This window comes from Mesocricetus auratus, unplaced genomic scaffold, assembly GCF_017639785.1.
Source record: "Mesocricetus auratus isolate SY011 unplaced genomic scaffold, BCM_Maur_2.0 Super-Scaffold_100691, whole genome shotgun sequence".
Taxonomy (NCBI): Eukaryota; Metazoa; Chordata; class Mammalia; order Rodentia; family Cricetidae; genus Mesocricetus; species Mesocricetus auratus.
The window spans coordinates 15815559-15836104 of NW_024429267.1; the positions used below are offsets into that span (position 1 = coordinate 15815559).

At 37.6% G+C, this 20546-nt stretch overlaps 1 protein-coding gene across 1 annotated transcript in view; it reads right to left on the reverse strand.

Moving 5' to 3' along the window:
• The window catches only part of Hcrtr2 (hypocretin receptor 2), a 90701-nt gene extending 73233 nt beyond the window's left edge, over positions 1–17468 (reverse strand). Inside the window, exon 1 of the mRNA XM_040740248.1 lies at positions 17160–17468. Within this exon, the coding sequence (XP_040596182.1) occupies positions 17160–17382 (223 nt within the window). The 5' untranslated portion in view covers positions 17383–17468. The remainder of the gene's footprint in view (positions 1–17159) is intronic.
• Between the last annotated feature and the right edge of the window lie 3078 nt (positions 17469–20546).

A 20546-nucleotide genomic window follows, 5' to 3' on the forward strand; every position in this document is an offset into this window, starting at 1 on the left:
GTGGGTTTTGTCCTTGATTTTTATTTTGAAAGAGAAAGAATATGGAGTTGGGTGACTATGGAGGGGAGATCTGGAATGAGTTAGTGGAAGGGAAAAAAGATCACCAAAGATACATTGTATGAAAATTTTAAAACAAAAACAGACCAGGAAAAACATGCAACTCTATTGTCTGAAGAAATGCATATACATAGGGAAGATATCCCAAAACTGGGAACCAAAGGTTGGAAATGGCAAACAACTTGGCAACTTTAATCTCATATTGTGATAAGGTAGACTTCAGCCTGAAAATTCATCAGGAGACACAAAGAACACCATTACATATTGGTAAAAGGAAAAAAATCACAAAGAAGATATAATTATTATAAACATTTATGTACCAAACCTTTGCTATCAGTTTCATAAAACAAATGATCAAACAATACTAGATCACACAGTTTCTGACACAATAGTAGGAAATTTCTCTGCCATCCCAGATATACCTTATAAAACTAAAGTCAACAGAGAATCCTAAAGCTGGCATAGGTCAACTGTATTTAATATGTACATATAAAACCTACTTCACAGATCGGGAATAAATATTCTCCTCCATGCCACATCAGTCCTCTCTAAAGCTGAATATATTATAGGATACAAGGCAATACTTAACAAATACCAAAAATAAATTGAAATAGTTATAAAAATCTATTGGATAATTATGGAATAAAACTGGAAATCATCAGCAAGAGTAATCTCAGAAACAAAGCAGATGCATATTGGAGAAAGAACAATATACTTTTGAATGAAAAGTGGGTCATTGAAGAAAGCAGAAAGGAAATGTTTTAAAATTCTTGAAACCAATGAAAATGATAGAAAAACTACCAGAGCTTCTGGAATATAACAAAAGCAGGACTAACAAAGTTTATTTATACAAGCCTTCACAGTAAAAAATTCAGAGGCATCTTAATAACCTCAAGGTTCTAGAAAATCAAGAAAGGCTCAGCATGTCACCATGCATGACTTCCTGCATTTGATTCCTAGAACTCACTATATAGTAGAAGGAAAAAAATTGACTCATACAAGTTGTTCTCTGACTTCCACATGGGTACTATGACACCCATGCACCCACGTAATACACAAATACAAATATAAACACTAAATAAATAAAATATACTAAAAACAGAAGAAGCCAAATTAAAACCTAGTAGAAAACAGACATAGTAAATATTATGTCAAAAGATAAAGAAATAAACACTAAAAGAACAAAGTATAGATTTAATTAAAGACTCAAGATGTTGAAAAGGTTAACAAGATTAGCAAAATCCTTGTTAAACAAAACAAAAGAAAATGAGGAGCAAAAGCATTACATTTGAGGATGAAAATTGATTCACTGTAATAGATTCCAATGAAATTCCAATGAAATCAAAATTACTCTGATAACTTAAATTTCAGGAAGCTGGAAAAACTATAAGAAGCAGATAATTTACAAATGAATGCAACTAAGTTATACACCAGAAATACAGATCAATTCATGTGAAGAACAAAGAAAAAAATTCTTAATTGTACACTTGTAAATGGTATTGAAGAGTACAACAAGGAGATATTATCATTAGCAAATTATTTTCACCTGAGGGACACAATTAATTTCAACATCTGAAAGTCAATAAATGTAATACAACATATCAATAGACTTAAGAACAGAAATTAAAAGATACAAAAAAAGATTTGGGTAGCAATCAGTATGTCCTCATGATAAAACATCCTGATGTATCCAGGAAGAGAGAGAATATAGGGTAACATAACGTTGGGTATATACTATAAAACTAGAGCCTAAATTCTACTATGTAAAGAAAACTGAATTTTCTCTAAAATATGAAACGAGACAAAAATACCCTGCTCTGCTCACTTTTATTCAATCTATTCTTCAAGTGTTACCTATAACAAAAAGTAATAAAAATATAAAAGAGATAAAAATAAGAAAGTAAGAAGTCAAACTACCTGTATTTGTAGATGACATGATTCTATACTACACAGATTCTACTAATTTTGATACGATAATCACTTTCAGTGACCGCCATACAAAAATTAGTAACAAACTTGTTGAGAAAAAATTAGGAAAAAAGTTTCACTTGCAATGTTATTTTAAAAATACTCAAGAATAACCCTATCCAAAGATGTGAAAGACCTATATAATAAGACACTTGGGACACTGAAAAAAGAAACCAAAGTAGATGATAAATGGTAAAAGTCACTCCTTTGTCCAGGGTTGACAGGATTAATATTGTAGAAATTGTTATACTACAGAAGTAGTCGACAGATTAAACACAGCTCACTCAAAATTCAAATGGCTTCACAGAACTAGAAAAAATCATAAAATCCATGTATAAACACAAAAGACCACATATTTCAAAAGCCATTTTCAACAGAAAGAACTTTGCTAGTGATGTAACTGACCTCAAAGTACACAATGGAACCATAGTGACAGAAACAGCATGGGATCAGCGAATGAATATATATGTAGACCAATGGAATACAATAGAGGATCCAGCTGTAATCCAAGACAACTATGACCACCTGATTTTACAAACTTGTAAAAACTATACACTGAAAAAAATAAGTTTTTCAAAAAATGGTGCTGTTAAAATAGGAGGACCATTTGGAAAAGAATTTAAACAATTTTTTCTCACTCTGCACAATAATGAATTCAAAGTAGATCAAGGATGTTAATTTAAAGCTTTAAATTGCTAGAGGAAAACTTGCTAGGAAAGCACTTCAAGATATAGAAATAGGTAAAAAAACATGCTCTGAATAGAAATAATACAGGAAACTCCTCAAGAATTAACAAATAGGATTCAGTTTAATATAAAATCTCCCACACAGCAAAGGAAAATACCATCAGAGCAAAAAGAGAGCAGACATAATGGGGAGGAAATATTTGTATTTCAAATACATGTATTTCAAAAAGAGGGTAGATATATAAAGAAGTGAAAAAATTAAACTCACCAAACCCTGCCAATCAATAAATGGACTAATGGCCTGAACATACAGCTCTTAATAGAAGAGACACAAAATGTCAATACTTTGCAAAGCATTCAACATCCTTAGCCATGAGAAAAATGGAATTTATAACTACCATGAAAGTCTATTTCACTCCAGTCAGAATTCCCATCAGAAGAAAACAATCCCTAGTGAGAAGGTGAAGAAAGAGGAATCCATATTTTCTGCTGATGGTAGTGTAAATTGATGTGGGTATTATAGGAATCAGTAGTGATCTCGCTCTCTCTCTCTCTCTCTCTCTCTCTCTCTCTCTCTCCAGTTGTGCTACTTCTGGGCATATACCCAGTGGGCCCTATATTGTATCAGATATATTTAAACTTCTATATTTTTAATGTTCTCTATTGACAAATAGCAAGAAACTGCAAGAAATTGAGCAAAGAACAATGAAAATATGGTATATATACATGGTGGAGTTTTATCCAGCCTTATAAGAACAAATATTTGGCAAAAATAAATGGAACTTGAAAATATTGTACTAAATGTATTTGGGGGTAGTTATACGTCATGAAATCAGAAATAAACATCTTAGTTACTTTTCCTGTTGTTAAAATATCCTGACAAAAGTAACATAAGAAAGAAAAGGTTACTTGGCTCTCAGTTCTGGATCACACTTCATCATGGAAGGGAAAACAAGAAACAGAGGTTTGGGGGAGCTGATCACATTCCATCCCCATTAAAGAGCAGAGCAAACTAGATTAATGTATGCCTGCTAGTGCTCATCTCAACTTCATTATATGCAGTCTAGGAACCCCACCCAGGAAATAGTCCTGCCCACAATTTCAGTGGGTCTCCCAAATAATTAAAGTAGCAATAGACTTTCTTGGAGGCTAATTTTTGCCTAGATAATCCCTCACAGGTGTACCTTCTAGGTGTTAAGTGACAATTACACCTAACCATGATAGGTGTATGGAGTATGGTGGTGAAGGAAGGAGCAGGAAGGGCTAATAGAGCGAACACATGTGAAATGAAAATGTAGAGGTAAATACTGGGGGCAAAAGTGTATAAGCAAGAGGGGGAGCTGAAGAAATGGAGAAGAGGAGTGTGTATGGTAGAAAATTGACAAAAAATAGTGGGAACAGTACAGCACATTCAAAATGAAAACAGGGTTGAGGGAAGTTGGAGATTGTGGGCGTTTTTTGGTTTTACGAGACAAGGTTTCTCTGTATTGTTTTGGAGGCTGTCGGTCCAGCCTGGCCTCGAACTCACAGAGATCCGCCTGCCTCTGCCTCCCAAATGCTGGGATTAAAGGCGTGTGCCACCACCGCCTGGCGGAGATTGTGGGCTTTAAACAGGAAAGGTCAGGGGACAGAATAAAGGAAGGGGTGAGTGTGAGGGGTAACTCATCATCTCTTTAAATTAATTAAGAATCATTTTTTAACTGAATGTAGGTATTCTTCATAGGTGGGTAATGCTAGTTGCAGTAGGTATAGATGAACAAATGAAAATCTCGACGTGAGGTGTAAGTTACCTTTGTACGAGTTGGTGCTCAGAAGTGCCCTATAAACCTCCACACAACATAGGCTATTGACACTGGTCTTGGTTGCTCACCTGAACTAGATGATTAAGATCCTACTGGTGAAGACACCACACACCTTTTTCATAAGTGATAGGGAAATCAAACTGGAACTGGTCTGGAATCTTCATATCTGCTAGCTGGCTCTTGTACAGCTGGGAACATTCTGTGATAACTGAGTGCTAAAAGTCATGAACAATACACCATGAAATTGTTGGTGGGTATATGTTATTGAAAAACAAGAAAGAAAATCACAAGTTTATTAGTTTATGCTAATTAAAGAATAATTTAAAAATAAAGAAATGTATTTGTCTAGTTTATGTATTTTACAATTCAGCTTATGTAAGAATCAAATGTATATGTGTGATATGAAATATATACACTCTACAACCACAGTAAAAGAAAACAGAGTATGAATGTACTGTTGATGACATATGGTGACTGAAACTCATTTGAGGCTAAATGACACCATGTTGACATTCTTCTAGCAATGGTGATTCAAACTCTTTGCCAAGTTTCTTCTTCTACCCACCACTTACTTTCTTTGCAGATTTCCTGTCTCCTTAATGAAAAGACAAAGTAAGCTAGCACCATACTTTCTTTGACTAAAACCTTCTTTTAACTATCAGGCTCTTTTTAAGCTCCTTTTTTTTTTTTTTTTTTTTTTTTTAGCTTAGACCTGATGAGTTGCCACATTCCAGTTCCATAGTACTTTATGTTGGGGAAGTCTTATGTCAATAAAGCACTGTTGAGCCAATAGGAATCTAGATAGTTAGGAGTAGGAGTCCAGGAGGATTCTGGGAAGGAGAAACACAAGAGAGTTTGAGATGTAACGCCATGGGGTAGGAGGCCTGGAAATTTCTCCGGTAAGAGACATACTTAGATTAACAATTATGGGGTAATTACATAAGTCAGAGCTAGCCAGTAAGAAACAAGCAAGACCAACAGCTTCATAATTAATACAGCGTCTTGTGTGTTATTTGGGGACTACAATGCAGCAGAGCCCAGGCGACTGGCGGGTGATAAACCAAAGTGGCTAGCAAGGAAAAAGCTTCTCTTAACAACTTTACTATTTGTTTCATTTTATTTTTATTCATCGGATGTGCTATGTGAACTTTGCAACAATAATCATTGCTCTGAAGAATCCTGGGCAGGTTTCTCAGTTTCAGCCTCAAATTGTTCTTCCTCCCAAATACTCTTACATTTGACAACAAAGTCATTTAAAAACAACTCCAGAGAATTTTTAGAATTGCAATATTCTCTTGATGAATTTTTCCTTTGATGAGTATGTAGTGTCCTTCCCTATCTCTTGTGATTAGTTTTGGTCTGAAGTTTATTTTGTGAGATATTAAATGGCAGGAGTTTTGTTCTTTCAGTCTACCATTAGCCAATGTTACAGACAAGAAACAAAAAGTCCCAAAAGGCAACAAAAGGAGCAATTCAAAGAATCAAAAGACATGTCATGCTAAATTTATCAGAAAGCACATGAAAACTAAGGCTTTATTGGGATTTCTGAATCACTATTTTGGCAAGAATTACGTACAATTATTATGTATTTTCAAGCTAGTACATCCACTACTTTACCAGCTTTAATGGAATGTTTTTGTACTCCTAGAACTTTTCAAAATTATATTCCCATGTCAAAAAATCAAACATTATATATTTCCTTTTCAGTGAAGTATCTGACCCCAAGTCAGATCTGCTGTATACTCTGATTTTACATTTCCCTCTTCAATATCTGCTATACTACAGTCTATTATTTATAGCTTAGACTCAAACATACAATTAGAAATTCCTTGTAGGTAAGGATCATGTCTCATTAATTTTTCTATTTCCTCTACAAAATGTAATAAAAGAGATTGCATGTTGTGGGTGTTCAATAAATATTTGCTGAATGAAATAAGAAAAGGAAGTAGTTCTAAATTAAATAATCCTAGAAAATCATCATGTTGCTGCAAGACATTGTGTTTTCTGAGTCTTCTATAGAGCTCTGCTGCTCTTCTAACTTGAAACCAACAATCTTTAGAGGCTTCCATTGTTGCTAATGACACTTGGCACTTTTAAAGTCATTGTGAGAGGTCCTTTTACCAAGGGGGAAAATAGCATCTCTGGCTCAGCCCTTCTTTTTTCTTTCCCTCTTTATCCCCTCTATAACCAATGAGCAGGTATTCAGTAAGTTTTATATCACTGAACCCATGGTAATCATAGAATTAAAGACCCTTTCAGTTAATACTAAAATAAAATACACATAACAGTTTGGGTATTCCTTATAGCCATGGAATACTTTCAACTTGTATAGACTTAACATATGTATATCAAGAATAAAAAGGGAGAACAGAACGAAGAGGTTAGTCACTGTTTAAGAAGGAGAAATTACTCAGAAATCTAACATACCAGTGACTCTCAAACTGAATGTTGCCACCTAGGGAAGGGGTGATAATAGCTTTGTCATATTTGTGACTGCAGGACTAAGTTGGATTATTACAAACTATTTGTTGGAGAATTATGTAAAGAAGGCAATATAATACCCCACCAATATAATTCTATAGATTTTACTGTATTTCACTGATTAGTAACAATAAACATTGTTGAGAAGGTTGTCCTGATTGTTTTATATCTGCTAGACTTAATGACAATACCCTTCTTGGGACAAAACTGCAACTTGGATTATATATATAATTATATATTTCTGGAAATTAAGAAACAGATCCAATAAGAGCATTATTTTTGTTTCTCTTATTCTCGTTAAAATAGTTTTTTGGAACCCTCCAGGAATGATCAACATTGGGCTTATACTTCACCAGAAGTATGATTTTTATTTTTCTTCCTTTTATCTTTTCCTTTTTCTGTATTTTAGTGAAGCTGGAGCTTGCAATTAGAGCCCTAAACATTTGAGCTCTGTTTCTAATTATTTCTTCAGTTTCTCTCTCTCCCTCCCTCCCTCCCTCTCTCCCTCCCTCCCTCCCTCCCTCTCTTCTCCTCCTCCTCCTTCCTTCCTTCCTTTCTCTATTTTGTGTAAAAGTTCACAATTAGTCTTATTTAATTGTGACACAGGTACATAATGAAGTGTTTCCCAAGTTAAGCCTCTGTAAGCATGCTTGAAACACCTTGTTCTCAGGTAAGGAGATGCTTGCCTGGGCTGGAGGGATAGCTCAGGTCTTAAAGGCTGGGCTCACAACCAAAAATATAAGAATGTCCTTGCCTGACAGGATGCTAGAGTCATGGTGACATTTGGTTTCAGCTCTCATCGTGCATTTGGAACATGGAACTCAAGTGCATCTGTAGATTCATAAAGGCAACTAGGGATTATTTTGAAACAAAGATAGTTAAAGTGAAGGTTTGGTACATTATGTAGCCTCAGATATTGCAGAAATATAGGATATTATTTAGGAAGATCTTGGTGTACTTTCCTTGAAAAAAAGCCTAAACTATTTCAGTTAAAGGTTTCCTAGAGGAGCAAGATAGCTTCCTGATATCAGTCCCTAAGCAATACAGAAGAGCTTGTATTGCTGAGGAGAGATGCTTAAATGGTACCTGTCAATCATTGCTTTAGTAATTATAATGCAATTAATTTGATATATATGTTTCCTTAAAACACAGAACAGAAGTAGGGCTGAGAGTCTTTTTAGTGATAGAGTTTATACTCTATCATTTGTGGGGATTCAAGTTCAGTCGTAACACCAAAAATAAATAAGTAAAAGCAACCTGTGTATTTCTCTTTTCTATGTTCTTTAAAGTTTTTAAATTCTTTTAGAATTTCACACACTGTTTTTTGACTTCTTTCACTCTCCCCTCCAACTCCTTCCAGACCCATTGCCCATCCTATAGTGGCCCAACTTTGTGTCCTCAGATTTCTTTTTAATAAATTCATAAAGTCCAATTTGTGCTGCTTACATGTTCCTGGGTGTGAGAGCATATATTGGAATGTGGTCAACTTTCAGTGCCTACACTTGTAAAGAACTCTTTCCCTGTAGCTATAAATTGCCAATAGCTCCTTATCGAGGGGTGGGACTTCTTCACCAGAACACTCAGCTGGATAAGAGGAGGAATTACACCTCTAATGAAGTCACTATGAAACCTATCCAGTGGGGGGTGTATCTTCAGGTCAGCAGCAGCTTGATTTCTCCATGCTCCATGACTCAAGTGTCTGGTGTTTTCAGCAATAGGGCCTTACTGCCAAGTTCTGGGTTTCTGCTTTCTTACAAAGTTAGTTCATTCGCCCTGGTAATAATTAAAAATATCCCCTTGAGTTTGGGAAAATCAACACCTTGAAAATCTAGAGAAGAATATTACAATTGTGTAACAGCATCATGTTTGTTTATTTTTGTGTGTATGTTGGTGTGTATTTGTGTATGGCTGTGAACTTGACTCCATGTGCACATGGAGGTCAGTTCTTGTGGGAGTCACTTCTTTCTTCCCATGAGGCGGCCAGAGACTGAACTCAGGTCATCAGGCTTGGGGGGAACAGGGACAGGTCCTTTTACCCACTGATCCATCACACATCCATGGGATAGTATAATTTTAATCATTGCTGTGTTTTCATTATGACCCAAGTACAACAAAAGTTTTTAAGCTATTCTTGCGTTCAGAAATTTTAAAGTATACAACATTGCCAACCTAGAGAGAAAACTAAACTCCTGTATCTTGGGTATGATGCACAGGCTGTTCTTGGTCCACACATCATCACAACTTAGACTTCTCTCCAGTCTTTCCTTACCTGTGCTTATTCAGGAGTTACCAGTTGTTATCATTCTCATTGCAGTCCATGCTATTTCATGTCTCTTTGATTTTACATTGTTTTCTCTGGTTAGAGCATCCTTACCCAATTGTCTTTACCTGGGAAACTTGAATTCACTCATTAAAACTCAGGTTAGGTGTCTTCTTTCCCTGAATCTCTACCTAATCATGCAAAGGTGCTTACCTGTCTTCTCAAAGATTTCTCTTTCGTTACAGGCACTTTCCCACCAAAGCTCTTGCCATATTATATTAAAATGGTTTGCATGTCTGTCTCTTAAGCTGGGGTGCATGCCCCTCAGATTTCTTCTTTGTAGCTTCAGTCCTAATAGAGTAATTGACATAAAATATTTTTGGCTAACTCTATTGTTATGCCACTGAGTACTGAATTTCTCTTATTTCTCTTATTCTGACTTTATGCAAATTAAAATGCGATTTAGTATCATACCTTTCCTGTGACAGATATGCACATCTCCCAGCCTCCTTTGCAATTACATTGATACAATGTGATGTTATTATATGAGGCTCAATAATCATGGGTATATTTGTCAAATCATATTTTGGTTAAAGGATCTGTTTTTCTTATTTATTTGCTTAAAATAACCAAGGTGTATTCTGAATTTCAGAGGTGCCAAATATTAGCATGGAGCATGGATGGAAAACTCTGCTTCTGAGTCTATCACTAAAATTCAGTCAAGAAGGGCTGGAGAGATGGCTCAGCTGTTAGGAGCACTGACTGCTCTTTTAGAGGTCGAGTTCAATTCCCAGAAACTGCATGGTGGTTAAAGTTGTTAACAGTCTTCATTTTGTGTCTATCTTGTAGATGGAGAGTTGAATCCCACCCCAGGTAAGCTTGCTTCATAGGAAGAAAGAAAACACGCATTCTAGCTAAAGTTTCTAATCTTTTAAAGGGTAATCTTTGAAGCAGCATAGTCTCTCATCTTCTGGATGCTGTTTTCACTCAGATCCATGCCAAGGTGATGTGAATGCTTAGGAGACATGGTATGAGCACCAGGAGGCAGGAGTATTAGAAGCTACCCTTGGTAGCCGGTTACCTCAAATGCCAGGAGCTGATGGGACACACGAACAGTGAAGCTTGGACCATGAGTCATTGGATGTAGCAGACTTTCCAACCTGCATTATTAGCTACATTATCTACACGGGGATGAAGAAATGGCTCCATGGTTAAGATCACATACTGCTCTTGCTGAGGACTGTGGTTTAGCTCCTGACATCACATGACGCTTCTCAGAAGCCTGTTACTTCAGCGCCAGAGGATTTAACATCACCTTCTGGCCTCTGAGAGCACCTGTCCATACATTGTGATGTATATAAACCCACAAAAACACACACACATGAACAGTTTTAAAAATCTAAACAAGAAATAATAAACTTTCGTGGGCCTATGTGAACGAAAATTCAGGTTTATTTGCTCTTATGGCAGGACTTGGTTGTTCATTCCAATCACAGCTGTGAGTGGTTTAAATGAAAACTGATCCCCCAGGCTCATAAATTTGAATGCTTGAACCCAGTTGGTGGAACTGTTGAGGAAGGATTAGGGAGTGATGCTTTGTTGGTGTGTTACTGGGGGTGGAGTTTGAGGTTTCCTTTCCTCAGGCTTTCCCTATTAGTGCTCTCATTTTCTACCTCAGGCTTGTGGAGATAAGCTCTGAGCTATTGCTCCCATGTCATGCCTGCCTGTCTGCTGCCATGTTTCTCACCATGATTGTCATGGACTTACTTTCTGAAACTGTAAACCCCAGATAAACTCTTTCTTCCTTAAGCTGCCTTGCTTATGGCATTTTGCCTTAACAATAGAAAATAACTAAGACAAAAATCTTCATGTTAATCTGCCTGCCGAAAAAGGCTGATGACTGGAGAGACTTTGGTCTTTCAGGGATTTATAGTAATTTCTTATTTCACAGCAAGACATTGAAATCCTTGTCTTATTCTGACAAGTTATTGAATTTGATTAAATGTGAATGTGTTCCTACTACCGACTGACAAATTCAGGAATCAAAGATGGCTTGGCAGAAGACTAGGAAACGGTCACTGTGCTCCTGATCGTGACCTCTGGAATGATAGGAAGTCACTGTGCTCCTGATCGTGACCTCTGGAATGATAGGAAATGGGCAGTTGTTCTCAACTCCTAGCAAACACCTACAGGATATTTCTGTGTGCCATGCTTTTCTTTCGTAGTGACTTATAAAAACTTTCATCTTTTAAATTAAATAAAACCTACCACAGAAAGGTGTTCTGATGAGTAATGAACACAAAAGTATAGCAAGATTTTCTAAGAATAAATATTTGATAAATATTAAATGTGGTTTCTGGGCATTTGCTATTGAAAGAAAATTATTAGCAAAGACTCAATAACAGTGATATTTAAACAAAGTGATAAGAAACAAAGCAGACACTTAATTTGAGGAGCTAGATTTTTATGAGGCAACAGATCTAATGGTAGGAATCTAGTGCCAATTAAAATATCTATCAAATCTGCATGGTCAAATTAATAACAACTATGCTCTGTTTAATAAAATATTAATATTTTAAATGCATGACTGTTTAAAAACAAGGAAAAAGGACAAGGGTCTCTGCATTACATCAGGCTTTAGGTGTTTTTTGTCTTATGTTATGTCTAACAATACTTTCAATAACATAAAAATCCCTAGCCATAATTATCTAACATTTTTCTCCAGTGAGTCAGCTCCCCAGTGCAGGCAAAAGGATTTTTGGCAGTACCTATTTTACCTTGAAACTTTCTCTTGTAATGTAACCCTATCCTGACCTTGATTGCTTATCAAGTGAGCTCATCCTCAGAGCTGAAGAAGTGTAGTCTGTCTGAGGAACAGTGTGACAGCATGCCAGGACAGTGTTGAAAGCTCTCTAGAGGGCACGGGGCCATTGTCCGTTCCCTTCCTTCACCCGAGCTTCCCCTGTCAAGCCTGGATGACAAAGAGGACCTGTGAAGCACTAGACGATGAAGCAAGGGTTCTGACAAATCCATATTTGAGACTTAGAGCTGCCACTTGCTATGTAACTGAACTTTCAGATTGGTTAAAATTGCAGATCCTCCCCCTCATTTGTTAAAAACACTTATTGATTTCTGCATTTTAATTTGATTGTATGGTGGCGTTGAAACATGTGAATGGAGCCTAGCACGTGGGTTTTACTCACAGTATTAAACAAATGGTCTTCATTTTCCTTTACAGTGAGTAAAGGAATGGGAGATAAAGCTCACTAACCTTATGTGTCACATGTTACTGACTGACCCATCCCAGTGAGTCATTACTGATCAAAGATAGTGTCCCTAGCGAAGCAAGGAACTCTGGGATGCTGAATTAAGGAACAGAGAAATACTCTTTCATTAGAGAAGCAGCATCCACAGTGGGTGATTTTGAATGTGAAGAGGCCAGCGAGAACTAAATGAGCTAGAATGATAGCATAGGAAAATTTCAAGCATAACTAAGATGCTGGATGATGAAAATACTTTAATTACATTAGTTATGATCTCCTACTAAAATCATGAAAAAAACCTCAGAATCCTGAGACATTGTGTTTGATTTTTAGATTAAGCATCCTTACAGATTTCTTATTTAGTTATTTGGCGTTATCTTCCTATTTTTGATTTTTAGGTAAGTTGATGTGTATATCTTAAAGTTTCCATGGCAGGACAAAAGTGAACTAGGAAAAACAATATCCTGATTCTCGAAATATAATGTGACAAACATACTCATGATTATTGGGTGTCATCTAATATCATCACACTGTATCAATCTAACTGCAAAGGAGGCTGGGAATAGACTTGTAGCTTTGCCAGTACCACTTCTAGGACATAAAACTTAACTCTAGAAAGCAACTACATTGCATATATACCTACCACCTCATGAAAAGAACTTGTGTTAATTCTTATTAGTTAAATCCTTGAGTGGCAATGTAGTTAACCTTAGTGAATCAACATACTATAAATAGTTATCTAGAAGATTATTAATGATAGACCAAATTACTGATAGCACTTACAATAAACTAACAAACAAAAAAGACATACTGCAAACAAGTATGATCTGTGACAAAAAATTAGGTAGGACTTTCATGGAAAGACAGATAGGCACTATTAAGCAGACAATACCAAGGAAATGGGTATATTGATCTGATACAGAAAGGGAGTGTATTGTGGCCAATGCCATTTTACTCATTTCTTTTAGAGAAACAGTCTGTTGAAGAAAGGGGTGAGAGAGGAAGTCTGAAAGTGACACACTGATCAAGAAAGGCTAGGGCAGCAGAAGATGCTTACAAACTTCAACACGGAGCACTTGCTAGTGGAAGTAAAGATGCAATGAGGGAAAAAATGACATTAATCCGTATTTAATATTTCAAGGAAAATATGTCTGCATATTCCTCTCTATATCAGGGGAGATTATCTATATATTAGTTGTGATATGCCTTTTAAAAAACAACTATTATCAGCTTGTTTGTAATTACAAGAGGAGGGAGTTGGAGAGTTCAGAATTTGGTAGCGGACACACAGACATCAGGAAGCATAACTAGGGGAATGTCCATTATTTGAATGGTTTCTTCTTTCTGTACTGAGTAAATGATAGGGAAGTTTGAAATTTCCCAGGTGAAACAATATCATTGAACATGGAGGAAGAGAGGCAGAGAATTGAAAGTTTTCCTGGGCATTTAACATTTGAGTAGAAACATCTTTCCTCCAGTTTCTTCTCAAGGAATAATGACTAAAGATTACGTCTAATTTATTTATTTTAAGTGTTCCGAAGCATTTTCCTTCTTACATCAATTTCATAAGTAAAATATTGCTCAAAATATATCAGTTAAATAAATAGATGAGTGGACTTAGTTATAAGATATAGAACCTTACCACCTACTGCTTCCTAGGACTTAAAGTTCCATAATTAGACATGCATATGACTTTCTGCTAGAACACAAACACTCATCAACTCCCATTTACAGTAATTGTACCTTTTGTGAATGACTTTGTCATTTGTTTCCAGGAAACTGCTTTCTATCTCTGCAAGGAGCATCCTTATAATGAAGTGGGGACATAATGATGGTTAGAGATTGTCAGGAGGAAAAAGAAGAGGCTGAGTGATCAAGACTTTGCTATTAGGCTTAGGCAATATTCTGCTGCATCACTTTACAAAAGAGCATTGTCAAAGAAAGGACTTCTAGCTAATGGCTTGCACTTGTAAGTTCAACAAGGTTGATATTTTCCAAGCAATCAGTTACATGAAAGTGCACATGTTGTATGGACCTGAGGGTCAATAATTACATCTGCTGCTTGTACTGTGCTATGTCTCCTTCATACACATGTCATCTCTTTTTACCTGAGTAGTGTCACTTCTCCTGATACTCCAAATAGAGCTATTTGTACCATGGAGCATGAAGGTAATTCTTCTAATGCATTTTGCAGATTTGACAGTGACATCAAAGATCAAGAAGTCAGTAAGTAATGGAGGTGTTCATTTGTTTAAATGTCAAACCCAAACCTCACCATCTTTCAGGGAATATGTCAGTAAAACATGAGCTTCAGTTTATCCAGAGAAGATCTCAGTGTTATTCAGGTGTATGTCAGTCCCAAGGGAAATAGCTGTCAGTGTTAGAGACTAGAGTTTTTTGGGTAAATCTTTCTTTTAAGCTGAATGGAACTGGGTATTTAAAGACTTGAGGCTGTGGACAGTGCTGTCTTAACTGACATTATGAAGTAACTTCAGTGTAGATGTGTCACTCTTCTCATATATATATGCAATCAGGCCATGAAACGCATCATAGAATCTATAGAATCTATTCAAAGCAAACTGAAATACATCAAAGAAGAGCACATTCATCACAAATAATAAGCCTGAAATAAAATTGGGGAAGGAAAATGGTGATGGTTTATAGCTATTCCTGCTTTTTTTTTCAAAATTTATTTTTTCTTGAATTTAAGAGCAATAACATCCCTTCCTAGGTAGGGTTTGTTTTGTTGTTGTTGTTGTTGTTGTTGTCTTTTTGTGAAGTGAGTGGTAGTGGAACTTTACTGGCAGTGAACATGGGTATAGAGGGGAAAAGGAAGCCCATCCAATAGACTCTTTGCACACAACCCAGAACAGAGAATCTATTCTCTACATGCTTTCTAGCTCTAGAGTAGAATTACAATTGAGAACTCTGGATCTGAGGTCAGAACAGATGGGGCTGAATCTGAATCATGTCCTCTAATGAGCCATCATTGCTTTATCTTCTAGTGTGGTTTATTTTATGATTTAAGCAATAGAGTATATGTCAAATGCTCTTGCAAAAGTAGATATTCAATGCATGTTCAATTTTGATCATTCACTTAGCAGTAAGTATGGGCCACATGCAGACTTTCTGTTATGCTCATAGTGCTGTTTATCGTTGAATTTGAAGATGACAATGTGGGAACCCAAAGAGACACAACCATTAAAAGACTTATCCTTATAACGAGAGGCTGAATCACATGTCCATTCACTTTCATTGTAGACTAAGAAGATGGTCTTTAATTTTAATCGTAAAAAAAAAAATCAAAAGAGGAAAGCATCCTAAAATGATAAAGAGCAGGCTAAAGTTTTCAAGGATTTCTTGTCTCATGACTAACATTCTCTCTAAAGAGCCCCTCTCAGTCACATACTGTGGGCTTATCTACACTGCGAGCTGGAAGAGAAGGCAACGCTGGGGTAGTGTTGAAAGCCTGGTGAGCTCCTCACTGTCCTTCATTGCAGCTACAATCTTTGTTTTTTACTTCCCAGCTTCCCAGCCCGGTTCATGTCACTCAGCTCTCCCCCTTTTTATTGGGGAGACAGCACCATCTCCAGGCTGCCTGCCTTCTCCTGTCATTTTCACCAGATTTCCTCCACACTGCCCTCTGCATTTGAAAAGCCTCCTGGTCTCCATTCATCAAGGTACATACTCCTTCCATTCACAATTTAAGTCGTAGCTGCCTCCCGAAGGAAGCTCCTTTTCTTGAACGAGATCCCCTCCTGTCCTAATGAATCTGCCATCACAGCCCCCATAGTTTCCTTACCCATCACTTTATACATCAGAAATTGTGGTGGGGAGAACAGTAATGAGCGAGGAAGGAAACCTGTGTTTACACAGACCAACACATACTCTGACATTAAGTTTAGTCTCATTGTAAGAAAAAGGAATCAGTTGGTACAAATATGTTTCTGAAACTGGTAACAACCACTCATTGGGGTGAATACGTATTGGTTGGTTGGACGGTTGGATGGATGGATGGATGAATGAATGAATGAATGAATGAATGAATGAATGAATGGGTAATGAGGACTAGCTCCGGAGCACTTTTCTTGGATGCTCCTCCTTCCTCCTGCTGCTCCAGACACAGCTTCTGTTTAATCCCGCTTCTGTGATTGAGCGCACTCCTCTGCCTGCCTCTGTCTCCACTCTGCAGGTTCATCACCCTTCTTGACCCGCGCCTAAGCCTCCTTGCTAAATGGATGGTACTGAGCTCACGGAGGCCTTATGACTCCATCAGATTTTTTTCTTTTCCGCATTCAAGCCCTCCCCAGTAAACCCACCCAACATGCACAAAAGCCTTATAGAATCCCCTACACTCAGAGAATCCACCTGGAGGTCCTTGTCCCTCTCCTAGTGCTTATCTAGGTTTTCAAACAGAAACAGTTTCTCTCTTTTCTCTGCAGACAAACACAAAAATCATGCTGGAGAGCATTCCTAGTTTGTAAAATCAGAAAACTTACCCCCCCCCCAAATTAGAAACCTCACCCAGGAGCAGCGACCTCTTTGTTTGCACCCCAGGAGAAGGGAGGGGTCTCCCAGCTTTGCAGCCTGGGCAGAGCGGAGGTGACAGCCCTTCTGGAGGGTTGCCCGCGACCAGACTCACCCAGGACATTCCCGATGAGAGCCACAACGAACACGATGATGTACCCTGCTATCAGGACCCACTCATATTCTTTCGGGTGTAGGTATTCCCTCCACAGGTACCGCAGGAATTCCTCGTCGTCATAGTCTGTGGGGTTTAAAAACGGTTCTTGAGTTTCATTCAGCTCTGAAGCAGATGACCAGTTGCGACGAGGAAGGGAATCCTCAAATTTGGTGCTGGACATCACGGACTGGTCCTGTTGGGCTCAGTGCTGCAAGCTTGTCTCTGCCTGCCCCATGAGCACCGGGGATCCGCGGTGGGAAAGGCTGCGCCGCCGCGACTAGGGGCTCCGGAGCCGGGAATGACGTGAAAAGTTCCTGAGCCAATGCCTCCGGAGCCCTGTGCCCGGCAACTTCGGCGGCTGCTTCGGTGTCTTTGCAGGGGATTTGCACCAGGAGAAGCTACTGAGGAGCTAGGGAAAGGGAAGGGGAGGCTGCAGCAATGCCTGGGAGCAGAGATTTACCTTGACCTTAGATCCTACTCAATCGCTCCTCATTCCAGCAGTGAGTCTGCACCCCATAGCATTCCTCAGGGCTGAGGGACAGACTGATGAAACCGAAGAAGGAAAGAGTGAACGGGGCTGGAGAGTAAAGAGAAATACCTTAGCCTGCTTCTTTGTGGATTCAATGCCTTTTTTTTCTGTTCCTTCCCCCCTGACCCCGCGTTTTACATGCAATTTCTATAATATAGACTGGCATGCATAAGCCTGTGGACATGACTGGAAGGTCAACACATGGTAAACACAGGATCCGTTGCTCCACTTGTCTTTGTAGTGCAAATATAAAAGTAATCATGAGCCCCTCTAGTATCAAACAGGCCGTGCAAAAGTCATTTCATCCAAATATTTTAATATTTAATATAACATCGCAGTGTTTATCATGTGCCAATTTGGCAGTGGCTGGACTGCTAAGGCACTGCCTGCCACTCCTTATCAAAAGTGAGGAGAGGATCATTTTTAATTGAAGGTTGTATTTAATAGGGATTTGCACTTTCAAGGACAATTATAACAAAACAGCAGAACCTGCTATTACTCTGCTAAATGGAAGTAGTATTAAACTGACTCCTAATGAGTTATTATAGTAATAGATTAATGTATCTCTCAACCCTCATCAGAGAAGCTTCTGTTTGCAGTAGACGATTACGCAGAGACCCAGAACTGGCCAAGGTGCAGAGAATAGGAGACTGTAAGATGGTTAGCCTTAAAAGGAATACATTATACCACAACTCCTCCTCCCACAGCCCAGGGATCATTTGAGGAAAAAGAGCCTGATAGAGTGCAAGAGTCAGAAGCAATGGATGACTGCAAGGAATCAGTGTCTTGTGGACACAACAGGGCTGCTGCACATAGGAACACCCAGTGGTTATGACAGCATGCACAAGACCAGTGCAAGTCTAAGCCAGAACAAATCCCAGCGTGGAAAGGAGAGATGGACACAAAGTACCAACCCTAGCCAAAGACCTATTGGCAGTTGTTAGATGCTGGGTTTTTTTTTCTACTAAGAGTGTATCCTCTGGTAAGTCTCCCACACTCAGTGAAAAACCCTGCATCCAAAAATATCAAATTAGTCTTGATTGGTTAAAAATAAAAAGAACATAAAGTTGGCTATATAGGGAGTGTAGGGTAGATCTTACAAAAGTTGGAAGAGGGGAGTAAATACTATCAAAATAAGTACAAACTTCTCAAAGAACTAATAAAATGATGATGTATTCATGTATAAATTTAATTTTGTTAGAGTTTTAAGAAGATCATTTAAATGCTAATGTTATCATCCTAAGAATCTTCCATTCCTCCAGAACTGTTGGCATCCATGAAACTGGGGAGCAGGCCTTTTATGGGCTTCATTCAAATCCACTGATATAAATCTGGTACCTGTTGAGGGCTAGTATCTTCCTATGACTTATTAATATTTAATCTTGATTTCCTACACTATTCATTTCAGATGTGAAGGCATGTTGTAGCCTTGATTAGATTTATACTTGTTAGTGTCTGAAGATTCCTTGCTATTGATGATCTACAAATGTGCTCCATCTGCTATTTCTGAGTCATTGTCATTAGCTGTCATTGCACAGCATTTGAACTGTCTATACTTTGTTTTCCATTTAAAAGTCTTATGTGATTAATCATGTCTGTGTGTTACAGTTGTCAGTGGGGGAGAGATGAGAACATCTTCAAGACTTTATTCCAATGTGTGCCTTGTGCTGTAAACAAGCCTAGATTTATCTCCAATAGACGAACATTCCATTTCCTCTTCTCTGTGCTTTATCAGATACTTTCACTAAAGTCTGTGGTACTCCAATGCCATAAAAATTCCACCTAAACATCCTACTTACAATGCTCCTTCCATTTCTCTAAGCACAAGAAAGATGATTAATATCTCAGTCCTTCTTCTTCTTTATGCCTGCTGACATCTTTTACAATTTTCTCAGCTTACCATTCCCTTTGAAATCTTTCTGCTGTGCATAAGGAAATGGTGTCAATACAATATCAAGACACAATATTATTTGTGATTTTAAAGTTGCCACATTAAATTCTCTAAATTAATATTTTCAAAACAATGTCTTGCATTTGGAAGTACTCTGAATCTATTTTTTAAATAATATTCTAAAATGTACTATTTCATTGTTATTGGTCTAAAACCCAGTGTAAATTATATGATTTCTCAGCACAAATATTATTTGCTATGCATATAAATTTCTGCGCTAACATTTTCCATAAAAATGAAATGTCTCTTGTGATAATTCTGAATAATTTCTCCTAGTGACCTGAATATATTAAAAATTAGTCAGGGTGGAGAAAAATAACTGACAAAACCGGGTCTTTTATTATTTCCTAATGGTTTTACTTAGCTTTCTCAACAATCTCAGAATACAATTTATGTCCTATATACTATTTTCTTATTTCTAGAATGAGGCCATTTTTTTCCTTTTTTTTTTCTAAGCCTACATAACCTTATGGATGCATTTCGGTAGATTTATCTGAGTATTTATTCTGTTTCCAGTAATTTGTCTAGAAACAAAGGCCATACATCTGAGTAAGATCACCTGCGAACATTCAGTCAACTGGGTGATCAATGTTTAGGTTTTCAAATCCCTGAGCTGTTGGGACAGAAAGAAGCACACAATGCCATGAGGCCATGGAGGACAATGTTAGTTAGTAAGCAGAAACCCAGAGTGAATGGTCTTCTCATCAGAACATTCCTCCAGCTGTCTCCCTAAGGACAAAGAGGAGGTCACCCAATGACTAAAGAGGAAGGCTTTCAAGCAAAAGAAATTGGAAAACCAGAAGCAAAAACATAAAAAGAAGCAAGGTTGGCTTTGCAACCATTATTGGTAGGAGTATAGCAATTT